At 42.5% G+C, this 17,828-nt stretch overlaps 1 protein-coding gene across 1 annotated transcript in view; it reads left to right on the top strand.

Moving 5' to 3' along the window:
- TNKS (tankyrase) overlaps positions 1–10,002 on the top strand; it is a 203,465-nt gene extending 193,463 nt beyond the window's left edge. The window contains exons 26-27 of the mRNA XM_026508362.4: positions 563–719; positions 4,314–10,002. Of these exons, the coding sequence (XP_026364147.2) occupies positions 563–719; positions 4,314–4,400 (244 nt within the window). The 3' untranslated portion in view covers positions 4,401–10,002. The remainder of the gene's footprint in view (positions 1–562; positions 720–4,313) is intronic.
- The last annotated feature ends 7,826 nt before the right edge of the window (positions 10,003–17,828 follow it).

The raw sequence follows: 17,828 nt of genomic DNA on the forward strand, positions 1-17,828 counted from the left end.
TCAACCCCTAGTTTATATAAGGCACTTTACTCCCAATCGGCCTCCCTTGTCCTCTGTAATAGTTAACATCTTCCGCAATTGTTTCACCCAAGTAGGCTGATGTCCAGCCATACATTTAAGCTAAGCATTTTTGTATATGGTCCACTTTCATTATGATTTATCTCATCCTGGTTTTTACTTCTTCGTAATGAGTAAACCCCATCTTGATTTCAGATGTTGCTGCCATGTGTGTATTTGCTTTCGTCTCCCCCCGTTCATCCTCACAGAAACTCAGTTTTTGCTAGGATTTCTTTTTTCCCACCAGTCAGAAATTGCCAGGTATTTTCTGTCACCGATTCTGTAATGACCCCCAAACTACTTTAACTATTGCGCCTGCTATTTATGGTAAATCAGGATATCAAATCCTATCCCATCCCATCCCTATTCAGATTCAAAAGTGACATTTTAAATTAGCTTGCCTTGTATTGATTTTTTTTTTTTTTAGAAAATCAATAAACCTAACAGTTCTATCACTCTAAGATTTAATGCTTCCTTCAAAACATTGTTTTCCTTTTTTCTTTAGGCAAATGCTTTTCTGTAGAGTGACCCTTGGAAAATCCTTTCTGCAGTTCAGCACCATGAAAATGGCTCACGCCCCTCCAGGACACCACTCAGTGATTGGGAGACCAAGTGTGAATGGGCTGGCATATGCTGAATATGTCATCTACAGAGGCGAGCAGGTGTGGTACCCGTCAAGTCAGCCTAAGCAAGCTCCTGAACATGTCCGTGCAGAGAGCAAAGAGCAGCTTCCCTTTAAGGAATTTTCTTTATGGGCGTACTCGCCACGGGCTGGTCTCATGAGTTGAATCGCTGTATTTCTGATCATGGCACTTAACACAGAACAGTAGCTTTCTGAGTCGTAACACTGTAGCACATTAAGTTCCTGCCAGCTGCTTGAGGCTCCAAAGTAAAATTGTCAACAAGCAGGAAGACCTGCTATCATTTTTCAACCCAGCCCTTAGCTCTCACAGTACCACTAAATGCCTGTCGATTGATCTAGAAACAAAGATCAGTTTGTCTGAAATTAATTGAATTTCAAATGGATTCCTTGACTACTCTGATGGAGAAGAGGAAAAAAAAAAAAAAAGGAGAAAGCAGGAATTAACTAAGTACAAGTAATATAGGAAAGCAGTATTTTATTATATGCCATCAGTCCTGGACCAGGTAAGGTGTGGAGTAGCCATGGGAAATACACCCAAATCCTGAACTTCCTTTAGTAGATGTGCTGACTGTGGTGCTGGTATGGGCAAAGCAATGAAACTCCTTTAGGTTATTGTAGGATTGAGCAAATGAGTAAATGTGTTGATGTTTGATTTGGGAGCTGGGATTCTCATGGTGGAGGAAGGGACATACAAATCTGCGGTGGGGGGATGGTAAGAATGACTGTAGAGATGGACCGAAATTGGAGGTACTGATAGGAACTCATCATTTCTAATACATGTATGCATGTTTGTGCACCTGTAAATAAATGGATGTTTGGTACGTGTGTAAGAGTATATGTAGGCACATGTATGTATATGAGCATAGATACGCATATATTTCTTAGCACTGTCTCCTGAAAGCAAGGAAACCCCGATAGCAGTGAGCACACCTAGACCTAGCTCTTGGTGTCTAATACCATTCCCCGCCGGAAGGAACCCAAGCTCTTTGGAGAAACAGCTAATTCCAGGGCTGAAGCAGAGTAGGAGCAAGGTGAGCCTGGAAAGTAGTGAAGTACTCACAAAAAGTGGGGGTGGGGGGTCATGTCACAAGGACACAGAGCCAGCAGGGAGGGGCTCCCACCGGCCAAATCGGAAACAGCTTGAACACCAAAATAAATACAGTAATAAATTTTAAACTGCTGGGGAAAAATAGGAGTTCATGATTCTGTAGTGATAACAAATACATAAATGAAGGGGCAAGGAAGGCTTTTGCTTGCAGTAGAAAGCCAAGGGCAGATGAGTAGATGTGGAGGGAGTACTGGATTCGGACAATCATCATCTTGGGACCATTGTGACAAGAATCCTAAATGGATGCTAAATCTAGGAGATAATTTTGATTAAAAAAAGGATATTTGCATGGTCTTCTTATCAACTACAGAGAAGAAAACAGTAATCATACATTGGAGAAAGGGGGCAGTGCCTTGACCAGATAATCAAAATTGACATCACCAATAAGGGACAGAAGTAGAGTGTGTCTCACATATGATACTCTGAGAAGGGCACAACATTGTCTATGCAATATTCCACCCAAGCATGCATAACCTTGGTCTACTCAAAGTGAGGAATGTTCTATTTTTAAAAAATGTGGGAAGACTGGATTCTTCAGAAATGTCATTATGATAAAAGGCAGAGAAAGGCTTTAAAAACTTTCCAGATTAAATGAAAGCCAAGAGACAGGACAACTACAGGTCCTGCCCCCCAGTTGGATCTGGTATTGGGAGAGAAACAACATTATTAAATCGACTGAGAACATTGGAATATGAATGATAGGTATTATATTAAAGTGTTATATCAACATAAAATTATAATGTATAATTACACTTTTTGTCCTTTTTATTCTTGCTGAGACCCCCTCAGGAGGGATTTATCTTTAATGGAGCATAATAATAATGTTAATAGTAATAACTTACACATACTGGATTCTTACTATGTGCCAAACCTGTGTTGAGGTATATTCCCTCTAAACCATCCATAAATGGATGTTGTACTTTGTCGAATGATTTTTCTGCATCTATTGAAATGATCGTATGGTTTTTATCCTTTCTCTTATTAATGTGATGTACCATGTTGATTGGTTTGCAAATTTTGAGCTACCCTTGCAACCCAGGAGTTATTCCCACTTATGGTGCTGAATGACTTTTTAAATGTATTGTTGGATTCAGTTTACTAGTATTTTGTTGTGTTTGTTTTGTTTTGTTTTGTAGAAGCCATATATAAATGAAATCATATGGTATCTTTCTCTCTGACTCACTTCACTTAGCAAATACCCTCTAAAGCCATCCACATTGTCACAAATGGCAAGATCTTTTTTTAATGGCTTTGTAACATTCCCTTGTGTGTATATATACATCACACTTTCTTTATCCATTCATCTATTTTTATTTAAGATCTTATTTACTTATTTGCCAGAAGGAGAGAGTGAGCACAAGCAGGGGGAGCGACAGGCGGAAGCAGTCAGAGGGAGAAACAGGCTCCCCGCTGAGCAAGGAACCCGATGTGGGGCTCGATCCCAGGACCCTGGGATCATGACCTGAGCCAAAGGCAGACGCTTAACCGACTGAGCCACCCAGGAGCCCTATCCATTCATCTACTGATGGACACTTGGGTTGTTTCTCCCTTGGCTACTGTAAATAATGCTGCAGTGGACAACAGAGACGTTCATGTATCTTTTTCAAGTCCAGTTTTTTTATCCTTTATTCTTTTTATTCTCTTACTCCATATCTATATGCAAGTAATTTGTAAGTCAGCATTCAGCAAATCATTTTTGGACCCCAAAACACTTACCTCACCAAAGAATACTAGTTTCCAATCACAGACCACTCTGAAATACTGCATCTAGTTGTATCATTATATTATATTTAGGGTTGAAAAATTGTTATGTACATGGTTTTAAGGGGTTTTTTGCCCCCCACCCAGTTGTCTTGGGTAGTGATTTCCTCTAAGAAATATTCTTTCCGTTCCGGATACGGAGCCTTTCATTTCACATACTGCAGAGGCCAAAGAGACAGCAAATAAATGGGGTGAAGAGTCTCCATCTGAACCATTATGTTATCAGTGAAAGTGGCCTTTTATTAGTCATCTTTTGAAAATGATCTCCAAACTGTTCCAAGTTACTGGTGACTCCGCAAGCCTCACCCTTCCACCTTCAGTGGGTCATATTTGGGAGTAATTAATTTGAAATTGGTTCAGCCAGATTTCTCTTTCATTTAACAAACTTTTATTAAACATATGCTATGTGACAGCCCTGTGTCAGGTGAGGTGGAAAGGAGAGAGGTCCTCTCCTGCCCTAGTTTTCCCACTAAGGGCATGTGCACGAAGGATGAACGCAGTACTTCAGAGTGCTCAGGGTGGAAATAACATTACAACAGTTCTCTAGATTATCGGGTCTAGACTTGATTATATGCAAGATACAGGTATACCTCGCATGTGTGTTGTCTAGGCACCTATTAACTGGCCGGCCTGCGCAGGCTCTTCGGTATTATAGAATATTGATGAGGACCAATAGCCTCTGAGCCTTCGCTTAATACTGTACCTGCCAAAGGAGTGATTTGCTTTTCTTGCGGTCCTTCGCAGGCGTACCCAGAGTATCTCATCACATACCAGATCATGAAGCCAGAAGCCCCCGCACAAACTGCCACAGCCGCCGAGCAGAAGACCTAGTGAACGCCCACTGGGAAAGGCCACATCGGATCTAAACGTGGGACTGGATGACGGTGGATTGTTTCCAACAAAATCAATATTCCGTAAATCCCTGACAGCCTAGAAAGCAGCTGTCTGTCTTTTATAAAGCATCGCTATAGTGATGAATATAGTATGAGTAACTGATACATACTCAACTGCTACTGTTCTCTTTGAGGAAATGTTTACAGGGGCGGCCTTTTACCATATCTCAGGCTCATTTGCATTGCAACTGCCCATTTCTAAAACAAGATTGCTTTGATCTAGGCTTGGAAATGGAAAAAAAAAAAAAACCATAACCAGTACTTTCCCAAATTTCACACTTCACGCACTACATTTGCTTTGTCCTACATGGCACGTGTATGTAACAAACGTACACGTAGGCTCATTTTTAATTTTTTCTAAACATGCATCATTGTCTTTTTTTCTTTTCATTTTTTTGTTTACTTTGAAAATGAGCCAGAGCCTTCTTGAGGATATTTTGCACAAAGTCACACTGACTAAAATCATTAGCGATTCAGCCCAAGCTTCTGGCTGAGCAAGACTTAGTTTCCCCTTTTTTTTTCACTTGGATTTCTTTTGTATCCGTACTTCTTATCACTGTAAATTGGGACAGGAAGGAAAAATATCACGTTTTAGTTTCCTTTTATGAATTGGCCAGTCTTACCAGGGAAAGGCACAAAGGTCAGCCTGACTGAGGAGCTCCCAAGTTCAGAGAAGTCAAAGCCGCTGAGGGCCCCCCGCTCTTCCCAGTTGCAGCCTGCCCCGGAGGCGTTCAGGACGGTGCCGGAGACCCCAGAAGCGCGCGGCCGGGGAAAGGGTGGAGTGAGGGGTCCGGTGTTCATGAAACACAGAGCAAGGGCCGGGGGGGTGGGGGGGGGAGGAACAGCGCTGAGACGAGCGGGGAGCATGTGGTTCCGAGACCACAGCAGGAAAGGAGGGCCTTGCAGGGCCTGCTCGAAAAGTGCGTCTCTCTACCTGAGCCCTACCACCGGCTAGTCGCCCCCAACAGTAACTGCCTTACTGCCAAATTCAGTGGAATTACTGTACTTCGTTAGAGCCACAGTGATCTTTATTGTCTCCAGTTTAGAAGGCTAGGATTCAGACCCTCTTTAGTAAGTAGATATGCAAGAACTTGGGTGTTGGCTCCAGATTTGGGGTTTATTTGGAGTGAGGTGCTTCAGATAGTTTCTGTAGGTCCCAGCACTACATTTTCGAACCATTTCTTCAAGAAGAACAAAAACTGAAACCAAAGCTCGTTCAGTTATTTTTGTGAAGGAAGGTGGAGAAATCCTATACTGTTTCTTCAGGACACTGCTGTTTCGTTTTGCGTGTTTTGATCAATTTTTGCCCGGTGCACACTGACGCTTGTGAAAGATGATCCATTACACAGCTCACACTTGCCCTTTGCACCTGAACCGGATGGTGAATTGACTGCATTAATTTATTTACTTTGACGTGCTGTGCATCTACTCAGCTTTGAAGCAAAAATAACGTAAATGTGGTTTAAAAAAAAAAAAAAAAGGAAAACAGTGTAATGCAAACTTGCCATTTCGACGTAAAGTTCCAAAACCTAATTCGTGTTTTAATGCAGGCTGATTAAGCCGTGACCTCATTTAATCTCCTAAAGGAAAATAAAATGGTGACATGCAAACATTCTAGAATAGGCTCTTAAAATATACATTTAGCTTTCTTTTTGGCTTGAGTCCAACGCTAGAACTAGGCCTCGGGAACTAGTTTGAGTTTTCTAGCAGAATCTTGCATGGGTCCTCGACATGAAATCAAGAATTAGCCTCAGTTGTTGCTTCTATTGAAGTTTTAGTGACCCAAGCTGGGTGTTTGTGTCTTGGCTACTTGTTTAATAGCACTAGAATTCCATACGAAGCTTCGGAGTTTCATATTTGTTAAGAGGGCTTTGTTTCCTCCTTCCCTTCTTTTTTGCTTTTTGTGTGTGTGTGTAGTAATGGGTTGAAGAAATGGCATCTGTATAGTTTTTAGTAGCTGTGAAAGTGTATGTTACTTGCCTCCCCACTTAGGTATAGTTTAAAACGGTAAACACAGCTGTGATTCTTAGTTCCATAAAAGGGGGAATATGGGATAGATCTCAAAGCTTTATAGCTTTATTAAAAAGATAAGCCACTATTCGACTGTGCTTATATGTCGTTTCCATCATACTAACTATATGAATGGGTGTTTTAAACTTCGGCCTTACACCTGAGAAGTTAAACTGTGGTTCAGTATTCAAACTGCCGATGTTACGCATCTGATGTGTGTGCCGAGTAAAGGTACCGTGTAAGGAAGACGTGTGCAGTGCTTCTTGTCTTGTAACGATTTGTGTGTATAGTAGTTATTGGAAGAATGTGTATATATTATTCATCTGCTAAAGAGAATGGGTTAATTGATATTTCACAGGAGCCAAATACATTTTTTCAAAACTTGAAAACCAAAGGTCATCACGAGTGCCCACAAGTTAGCAAAAGTTGATTACATTTGGAACTTCCATCTATACCAGTGTGAAAAACCCTTTGGAATATAAAAGTATGGCATTAACTTAGGCCAAAATCCACGTAATTTCTTGTGTATGCACTGTATAGAGCACGAGCAAGTTGAGGAGTTCCAATATGGCCTCCCCTGCAATGGCCCGTGTGTTTCCCAAACCAAATGGAGAGAGAATCTGGACACCTCCACCAGCTTTACTGCAGTTCTAAAATCAGATCTTCTAGACCCGATGGTTCCAGTTTACTGGGTAGTGCCCGCTGGGTTCTTGAGTCCCCAATTAAGCATAAGTTAAGTGCTCTGGGCTAGACGCTTTCTCCTTCTACTTGGCCTCCTTCCCTTTTCCCCAGGTTGCTAGTCTGGAATTCTAATTAGCTCCAGTAGTTACCTTTGACCCCCTTCATTTTCCTCCTTTCTTCATCTTGAGTCTTGCTAAAGGAGACTGTACCTCTGTTTCCATATCACAACCAGAACCGGGTATTAGGCCTCATGTGCTCTGCTCCAAAGATTCTGCCAATTTGTTAACAAATGACAGCATGGAAACCAGAGTTTTACTTCTATGCAAAATAACAGCAGTACAACCAGGATTCTTATTTACCTTTTCCTTCTTAGAATTTGGCATTTCTAGCTTTCCAGTAACATAAATAGATTAAATAATAGGATGTTTTCATGACGGCATCCTTGCACTCCTTGACCTTGATGTCAGCGGCTAGACTAATTTCCCTTTGCTCTCAAAATAGCAAAGTGCACTGATACATACAGAGAAATGCCTGAATAGGGCAAATAAAGTACTATAGGTTAATATTCTATTATTATAGTCTTTATACAAAAAATAACACTTCAGTGTGCACTCGAAGAGCAGTAGAATGCAATAAGTCGCCTAGGTTTTTCTTTATTTCAGTACATCTGCCAGCTGCACAAGGGTTATTGGCCATTGCTCACCGCCCCCCCTTTCTAAACGCGTGCGCTCTTCGGATTCCTCAAAACAGCCTTGCAAACAGAAATGGTGTTTGTTTCCAAGCACCTTGCCTCCACTGTGGCCAAAACCCACTTGTACGATAATGTGTGACAGCCTTCTTGCTGTGATTTTTGTTGGGCACTTATCTTCCATAGAGCTGTAGACTTTAGTCGTTCAGGGAACACTCAAAACTGACATTAAAGGTAGGGTTTCATGTGTCAGAAATTTTACTGAAAAGACTAAACTTAAACTTGTCCGATGTCAACTAAATGACAGAAAAATGAAAAGAAAGTTAATTGTGAAGGTAATATTTGAGCTTTGGTTGGACACTTCTAGCATATGACTAGGAAATGCTTTTTTTTAAAAACCACCCTAAAAAGTAAGGCATCTTCAGATACCTTGTGCATTCTGAAATTAATAGACAATTAAATGTTTCTTCTTAAGAAAGCCTTAACTATGGCAGAAACTTTTTAACCTTTTATAGCCTAATAACTAAAAAGTTGTAGTTCCATTCCTTAGTGTTTGAAAGGTGTCCGTGAGTTGGGCGCGTCTCCACGTAGGTCACAGCCATGAAGCTGGTGTGATGAGGGTCTGTTTCATAAGTAGTGCTCCCTTACATGCTAGGGAGCGGATCTAATCAATCTCTCCCGATTTCTCTATGTCTGAAATTCCTCAGCTATCAGATATTCTAGTTTAAAGAAATGCTAGCAAGATTTCAAAGCCTAGTCAGTGTTGGGGGCGGGGGGAACCAGCAGCATCTCATAAAGATACCCTGTGGGATCTCAGTGTTGCCCACACTGTTTTTTAATCACTTGAAATTATAAGCCATGGTTCTGAGCGAAGGGCAGTAGGAAGCGCTGGGTTTTATACCCTCCAAGACCAAACCCGCTCATGGTGTGACCAGTTATACGTCGAGGGCCCCGCCTCCTTTGAAATAACACACCGCCCAGATGATTGCATTTGCACTCTTCCTTCATTCACATTTTCTCTTCTGCTTTACGCTTTTCACACCCATCCTACCACTCATTTTTTCAAGCAGATTTCTAATGCTCCACAATTCAGATTGTTTTGCTACTTTGTACCTGTCTCCGCACTAATGCAGGCAGCCCTGAAAACCCTTTCTTGATTCAGAGTGTTTGCAAAGAAATGCAGTTAAACTCTGCCAGTGGGGTGTCTCACACACTCCCACGCCCCTCCCCAGGGTTCAGGACGAGAAGCTAGGAAACACAACAGTACAAACAGAACCAAAATCTTTGAGGCTAATAGCCTCGACCTAGAAGATGACCTTGACCCCATAACCATTGTATTCATTACACAAAATATTTAAAGTCTTCATGTGCATATAACACCTGCTTCTGCTTCCATCGTTTCAAGCTCATTGGTCTTTGTGGCGGTCGTATTTGTCTTTGATAGCTACAAACTGAAAAGGTACTTTTATCAACAAGGTTTCTCAAAAACACTTACAAAACCAGCTTTGAGGAAATCTAGAATGTTTCCTGGCAACAGCATTTGGAGTACTAATCATATTTTCCCGTTGTGATGTTGGTCTGTGTGAGTAACCCATCGTAGTGACTCTTTGGCTCATTATTGGTGGTGTTTTTATTTTTAGTCTCTGTGTGACCCACCAGTGGCAGGGGGTTCCGATCCCCTCTCTTTGCTTTGTTGCATATGTCTGTTTGTAGGATTGCCAGATGAAATACAAGACACCCAGTTACATTTGAATTTTAGATGAATAATTTGTTAGCTTAAGTATGTTTCATGCATTATTTGGCATATATTTATGGTAAAAAAAAAAACCTTATTATTTATCTGAAATTCACATGTAACTGAACATCCTGGCTTTTTGCTTTGTTTTACTATATCTGGCAACCCTATCGATTTGGTCATGGGAGATCGCTCACAGCATGTAAATCCTTCTATAGTCATCACTGTCTTTCACGTGGAATGAAAGACCTTTCTTCCCTCGTCCTCTCCTTTCCAAAAGAGGGCGTCAAGGAACTTCACCTGCCTGCTCGGTGGGTTTCTATTTAAGACATCTTTATGATTATATTTAACCTGTAATTGTGCTTTGGCTCAATGTCTAACAGTACTTGTAACTGTTTAATATTCAATAAAAACATTTTTAAAGTATACTGTGTATGGATAGCAGTCAGCTCTGAAGTGTCTTCTTTTCCCTGTTTGTTCATTTCAGCCTGACCAGCCTTAACACAACTGACCTAAAACTCAGAATACAAATAACGACTGTCCCTCTGGTCTTCCTGTTGAGATCTGTCCCGGCAGGGCCTTATCCGCACCTCTCAGCTCGCAGGGGAGTTAGCCAAGTACAGCATGAGAAGCACAGGCTCCTGCTAGAAATAGCTCTAAATAAAGAAAAATTTAAAAAAAATAGAAATAGCTCTGAAATGAAGGGGCATGGGCTCTGGCGGCAGACCTCTCGCCGGTTCCCAGGGCAGCTCGGAGGCCTGCAGACGTAACTGAGCCAACTCGGTCCCTCCACCATTCCCAGCCTGAGACCTACCTCATGCAGTGGGAAGCGTCAAATACTCCGCGCAGCGCCCGGCACATGGTACAAACAACATTGTTTCCTTCCATTCTCCTTTCTCTGTGCTTAGTGACTCATCAGGTAGCAGATTGGAAGCTAGAATTTTATCCATAACTTCTTTGCCAGAGGGAGTGTCAGAGTCACAAGGAGAAAGAATTAAGCACTTGAAAGCATGCTAATAACCCTACAAATAATACCTATCACCGAGCCCTTAGTGTTAGGAGTAAGTTGGACAGTTAGGTAGTCAGGCCAGGGTCCCCAGCAGGAAAATACGGAGTCAGGACAGCTAAAAAAAAAACAAACAAACAAACAAACAGCACTGACGTCCTGTTTTGCATCTTAGGACCGCGCTAGCATTCTGATTTGCAGCCTTTGCAGAAATGACTTCTGCAAAATGTCCTAAAATAAGGCAGTTTACCACAAAGCATTTGTCCCTATCACAGGCAAGGGGCAGTTAGGACATAAGCCCCCCGGTGTCAGCAAAAAAGACCATCCGCACGTTGACATTAATAGGTGGACAGATACATGACCAAAGCCCAGTTTGACACGGCTCAGCACACCCCGGTTGCTTAAGAAAGTTCCACAAAAGAGCTCATAAAAACCCCTAAACTTAGAAACTCTGGCGGCAACCCTCTCGGGCCTCCTCCCTCTCTGGGAGCTTTATCCTTTTGCTCAGTAAACTTTGCTTTGCTGCATACCACCTCTTCGTTCGTCGTCCGGCCTGCCTCTTCCAAGCAGCTTGACCAAGAACCGTGGGCACTAGAGGCAGAGAATTTCTGCAACCTTATAACGAACCAGGTACTTTGTATATACATACATTGTCATTAATAATCCCAATGATCCCACGAAGTAGGAATTTTAATCCCCATTTTACAGATAAACTGAGACTCAAGGAGGTGAAACAGTTTACATAATTTATGTCCCAGAATTCTTCCCAAGTATAGACTTTGGCACCTATTGTTAGGCACCATTCTGAAGTTTTTCAAGTTTCCATGTTTAAGTGGGCATGAAAACCCCGCGGTGACCCTACTACCTGCTTTTATATTGTCAATGTCTCGTGAGAAGATCAGATTCTAAACGCTGTTAGACTCGGGTTTTCCCTCCGGTTATTGCCAGTGTTAGAAAACGAATTATAGATTGTCTTTTCAATATCTCTTCCTGATAGTTCTTAATTCGTGTATAGAAATGCAACTGATTTCTGTGTGCTAATTTTGTATCCTGTGACTTTACTGAATTCATTTAATTCTAACAGTCTTTTGGCAGAGTCTTTCACAATGACTTTTTAAAATTCAACACCAAAGGCATGATCCACAAAAGAAAGAAACTGATAGGCTAAACTTCATTAAAATTAAAAAAACTTATGCGAAAGACACTGGAGAGATGAGAAGACAAGCTGCAGCCTGGGAGAAAATATTTGCAAAAGACAACATCTGATAAAGTACTGCTATCCAAAAAATACGAAGAGTTCTTAAAAACCCCGTCTTAAGAAATTGAACAAGCCAAATAAAACGTAGGCCTAAGGTCTGAACAGACATCACACCAGAGAAGAGAAACAGATGGCAAGTAAGCCTATGAAAAGAGGTTCCACTGAACAGGTCATTAGGTGAATGCAAACTGAAATAACGAGAAAGCATTACACACCTGTTAGAATGGCCGAAATCCAAAGGCTGGTGAGGACGTGGAGCAACGGGAACGCTCACTCACTGCTGGTGGGAGTGCAAAACAGTACACGCTTTCAAAGTTACTTACACACTCCTAGCCGTCCAGTCCAGCAATTGTACTCCTTGGCATTTAGCCAGAGGAGTTGAAAACCATGTCCACACGAAAACCTGCACACAGGTGTCGATAGCTCCTTTACTCGGAACTGCACCAGCTCAGAAGCAACCAAGATGTCCTTCAGCAGGTAAACAAGCTGCATCATAGGCAGACAATGGGATATGATTCAGCCCTAAAAAGGCACAAGCTGCCAGGCCATGAAGAGACATGGAGGAAACTTGCGTGCATATCACTAAGTGAAAGAAACCAGTCTGAAAAGGCTACACACTGGGTGATTCTAACTATATGACATTCGGGGAAAGGCAAAACTATGGAGGCAGATGGAAGATCAGCGAATGCCAGGGGTTAGGTGGGAAGAGAGGGGTAAATAGGTGGAACAGATTTGTAGAGCAATGCAGATACCCGAGGATATTGTGATGGTGGACATGTGTCATTATACAGTTGTCCAAACCCATGGAATGAACAGCACCCAAGAGCGAACCCGGATGAGGGGCGCCTGGGTGGCTCCGTCGGTGAAACGTCTGCCTTCGCCTCAGGTCCTGATCCCGGGGTCCTGGGATTGAGCCCCACATCTGGCTCCCTGTTCAGAGGGGAGCCTACTTCTCTCTTCCCCTCTGCCTGCTGCTCCCCCTGCTTGCACATGCTCTCAAATAATTAATTAATTAATTAATTAATAATAAATAAAATAGTGAACCTGGATGTAAACTCTGGACTTTGGGTGATGAGAGTGTGTCAGCGTGGCTTCACCCACTAACAAATATGCCGCTCTGGTGGGGGATGCTGACCATGGGGGAGGCCACACATGTGGGGACAAGGCAGATATGGCAAATCTCTGTACCGTCCAGTTTTGCTCTAAATCTAAAACTGTTAAAAATTCAGTCTATTTTGAGAGAGAGAGAGAGGGATGAGGATAGAAATGTGGTCTGGCAAAGTATAGATAGATTGCTCCATAGAGAGATGAAAGATGGATAGATAGGCTTTCTCCTTTAATAGAGATAGGAAACCTAGAGAGCACATGAAGAAATAAATACTAAATAAAAATAATTAATTTTGACCTAACTCCTTTGACTTTAAGGAGGTGATTAGAGTAAACATATATTCAAGAATCCTAGTATTTTCAATTAGTTTGAAACTGGGGAGAACAAAGGGGAAAAGCAGAAAATTCTTTGTTTCCTCCACTTTGGACTCGGAGCTGGATTCTATAGATCAGTGCTCCAAAGTTGAGACCCAGGAGGATTATGAGGAAAAGGGAACAGTAAGCCAGACGTGCTCTTCTCCCATGGGTCCACCAGCGTATTACGGTAAAATACAAGGGATGGTCCTTCTCAGAGGTGGGGACCCAGCCACAGAGCGAGCGGCTTTGTTCTCTAAATAGTCTCTAACGTAAGGCAAAATAAAAAAAATTAATTAAAAAAAAATAAAGTCAGGCAGGATAGTATATACTGAAGAGAACTGAAAGCAGGGACTCAAAATAGGTATTTGTTTAAAAAAAAAAAAAAACACACTATTATAAGCAAAGACAAACGGAAATGTTTGCAATTCATACTATGGACAAGGGGCTAATCTCTTTCATACAGAACAGAGTTCCTGAAAATCTGTAAGATAAAGACAATCAGTTGTGAACACACAGTTCATAGAAAAAAATACAAATGGTTCTTGAATACGTAAGTGTTCTATCTCATAAGAAAAGAAATGCAAGTTAAAATAGTAAATTAATACAACTTACCTATCGGATTCACCCAGGAAGATTTATGACGAAGTGAGTATTTCGGTAAAAAAGCCGTGTGTGGGGGGAGAAATTACATAAATATAAACACCACATACATTTCCATCAGCCATGCCGCATTCTCTGACCACAGTGCAATAAAACCATACCCATCACGTAGAATAGTTAAAAACCTAGCCACTTGGAAGATTAAAAACACTCTCCTATACCATTCTTGAGCTAAAGAAGAAATAAAAAGTGAAATTATATACTATTTAAAAGTCATGTATCTATACTGTATTATAAAATATTACGCAGCCTGTAAAAAGGGTGAAGGAGAGGGGCGCCTGGCTGGCTCAGTCAGGTAAGCATCAGACTCTTGATTTCGGTTCAGGTCATGATTTCGGGGTCATGCGATCAAGCCCCGCAGCAGGCTCTGCGCTCAGCGAGGAGTCCGCTTGAGATTCTTTCTTGCCCTCTGCCCCTCCCCTGCTCCCCCCTCTTAAAAAAAAAAAAAAAGGTGAAAGAGAAGCGTATGTACAGACACAGGACGTCTCTAGAGTGTGCTGTTAAGTGAAAAAGCAGGCTGTGTGTGGATTGACACGTGTACACCAGCATCCCCTAGGGCAGGAGGGTCTGACTAAGCAAAGACACGGTCTCTCTCATCTACTGCTTTATGCCTTTGCAACTCAGAAGACAAGAATGTGATTCCTTCATTTCCGTGTTCTGGCCCAGGGCCATCCGTGACCTGGGGCAACAAGAGTAAATGTCCAGCTGATCAAATTAAGGGCAGGGCAGGAGTAACAAAGAACAACAAGAGAAAAAATTCTGCTAACGATATTATCCTGTCAAGCACATACATTTGTGTGTGGACATATCCTGTCAAACGCATAAATACAAGTCTCAAAGTAATGACGCGAACTGCTCAGTTGGTTACCGAAAATTAAAGAAGTGGGATGTGGGGCAGGCACATGGAGGAGAAACTTTCCATTTTTACTCCTCAGTATTTGTGTTCTTTGAAAGTTGAGGCAGTGAGCCTATTTCCATATATTAATCACTGAACAGCTTTATTGGGATATAATTTATATACCATAAAGTTCACCCATTTTAGGTATGCCATTCCGTGATCTTTAGTAAGTTTACTAAATTTTAGAGTTGTACAACCACCACCAAACCAGTGACATAAAATCAGCTTGGAACTCTGATGGGAGACACCTGGAGCCTTAAGGCCAAGTTCAGTAGCTTCCCACTGAACTTCCCCACGACACCCGGAAGGAGCCAAGTCCTGAGTTATTGCTCTGATAAGGCTCGATTCCCCGCTTTCACGAGAGATCCAAGCACTGTTTCCAGAAGACTCCCTATTCTGTCTGCTGGCAGCCGCGAGGTTCTCGGGACTGCGATGGCACCTTTGCTAATTACTGCGAGATAAGCTCACATCACTGAGACACATGAATCTAGAGGCTGGACCAAAACTTTGAGGAACGGACAGTTAGGAAACCCCCAATCTCAAGGGTAACAGAAGACTTTTCTTTATAAAGGCCTCTCCTCCTAAAGACACATGTTGGAGAAACTGATCCTTTCCACCTGTTTCTAACCCCTTTCTGTGCCTCCGCCTGCCCGTCTACCCTCTCACTAACAAACCTGTCTCGCAGCAAGAGGATACCCACCCAGCTGGTCAGAACGCAGGACATCCATCGGACTACGTTTTTTTCCACTGGGTGCGGTTCCTATGCCTAGGAGCCCTTTGTTGGGAGGTAGCAGACACGTGCCCATTTGATGGATGTTACTAATAATATCCTCGGATGAAAATCCAGTCCAGACCTCATATGACGGCATATGTGCTCAAGGGAAGCAGGGGAAGGAGTTTTAGCAAGGGTTCCTGGGAACGTGTCTGGCTTACCAGAGACCCCGGAGCTACCCAGGTCTGTCTGCTTCAGCTGCCTGACGGTTCGGTAGCTCTGGATTCTGCTGGTGGAGAATGCAACACACATTCTGTCTAGCCAGCTGTCCTCCATATCGGGCACTCGGCTGGTCTCTGTGCCACTCACGGTGTAGCAGGAAAGACGGTTTGGGTGGACACCGATGTGAAAAGGTAAGGGTGAACTCTCACGCGGAGGTGGGGGTCCTGAAATCGGTGGTTACCTCAAACCCTCCTACCTCCGTTCCCTCCTTGGGTGGTGCTTTTACAGCTTTCTACTTTCTAGCATTTCTTGATCTAAGAATACTTGTGCCTTGTGATGTTTTCTGGATCAGACGGGACCGTTGATAGTATGCGTCGGGGTTGAAAGCTGTTTCCGTGCTTGTAGATCTTAGATGACAAATGTCTCTCGATTAGGAGTGAAACTTGCATTTTTCCGTCTGAGAAGCTTGACACTGCTTCAACCAAAATAGTAGAGCGGAAGTGACATCCTGTGACTTCTGAAACCAGGTCATAAAAAGGGGCGTTGGCTGGAACCCTCATGCTGGAGCTCTGACCTGTCTTGGGAGAAGTCTAACTGCTCTAAGTAGGCCTGTGTTGGCGCTTCAGGCGACAGTCCCAACCGAGCTCTCAGGTGAGAGCCATCGGCTACCGTCATGTGAGTGTGCCGTTCTGGCTGCCCAGCCTCACCACCTTCAGATGACAGCAGCACGAGCCGTCCCTGACTGTGACCACCTGAGAGACGCCAGGGGAGAACTGCTCAGCAGAGCCTTTCCCAAGATCCTAATCTACGAACGTGTGAGCAAAATGAAGTTTTGGGCAAAATGGGTTTACACATGAAGTTCTTGGGCAAATTGTCATAGTAATAGTGACAATAACTGGAAGTTCCGGTCTGGAAATTGAACGGAAGACAGAGCTGTATCAGACATTCCTGAACTAGTCCTAAATCAGAAATCGACTGTGGGTCTTTAGGGTCTCCGACTTTCTAAATTTTAAGTGGGCCCAAGAATCTCTATTTTTTAAATAATCTCCCACAGTACAAAAGGATGTAAATCCCACCCACCCCCACCTTGGGAGTCTCTCCCGTCTGTTACTTTATCAGTTTTCCTGCCTATCTCTGCATATTTATTTCTCCAGGTGGAATCAGGATCATTTCGCCACGTTCCTCACAAATCCTGCTGGTTTTGAGGTCACATTAAATGTCGATTAATTTACAGAGAAATATCTTTTCAGTATTAAGTCTGTTTATCTCAGCACATAGTATATCCTTTACTTTTTTTACGTGTTCTTTTTGTTTAAGGTTTTATTTATTTGTTTATTTATTTGAGAGAGAGAGAGAGAGAGAGAGAGAGTAGGCACAAGTGGGCGGCAGAGGGAGAAGCAGGCTCCCCGCTGAAGAGGCAGCCCAATATGGGACTCAATCCAGGACCCTGGGATCATGACCTGAGCCGAAGGCAGACACCCAAGTGACTGAGCCACCCAGGCGCCCCTTTACGTGTTCTTCTATGTCCCTTGGCAGGGCTTTACCATGTCCGTCATATGGGTCTTGCCTATCTCTGATAAAGTTTATTGTAGGCTTTTCATCTCTAAATTCTATTGTAAATGGGATCTACGACTTCTATTTTATTTTTAATTGATATTTTTACCTAAGAAGGCTACTGATTTTTTCATATTAATGTTACAATCGAGCATTTACTTAATTCTCTTGTTTCTGATGGTCTTTCGGTTGATTCTCTTGTGTTTTTCTGACACATATCCTCTGCAAGCAATCTGGCTTCCCAACTTTCCAAATCCTATCCCTTTTTTTTCACGTGCTATTCACATCGGCTAGTGCTTTCAGAAGGTTAAATAATAGTGATACAGTGGGAATGCAAGTTTACTAACATGTTTTCGTACCAGTGGAACTTGATACAAGCAATCCACAGATCAGCAGGGGGAACCACTGACTTTCATCCATGTATTTTTCAATCTGGCCTTGAAAAATATTGCTAATTTCCGTGATCCCGATGGAATAT

Source organism: Ursus arctos, unplaced genomic scaffold (assembly GCF_023065955.2).
Source record: "Ursus arctos isolate Adak ecotype North America unplaced genomic scaffold, UrsArc2.0 scaffold_27, whole genome shotgun sequence".
NCBI lineage: Eukaryota > Metazoa > Chordata > Mammalia > Carnivora > Ursidae > Ursus > Ursus arctos.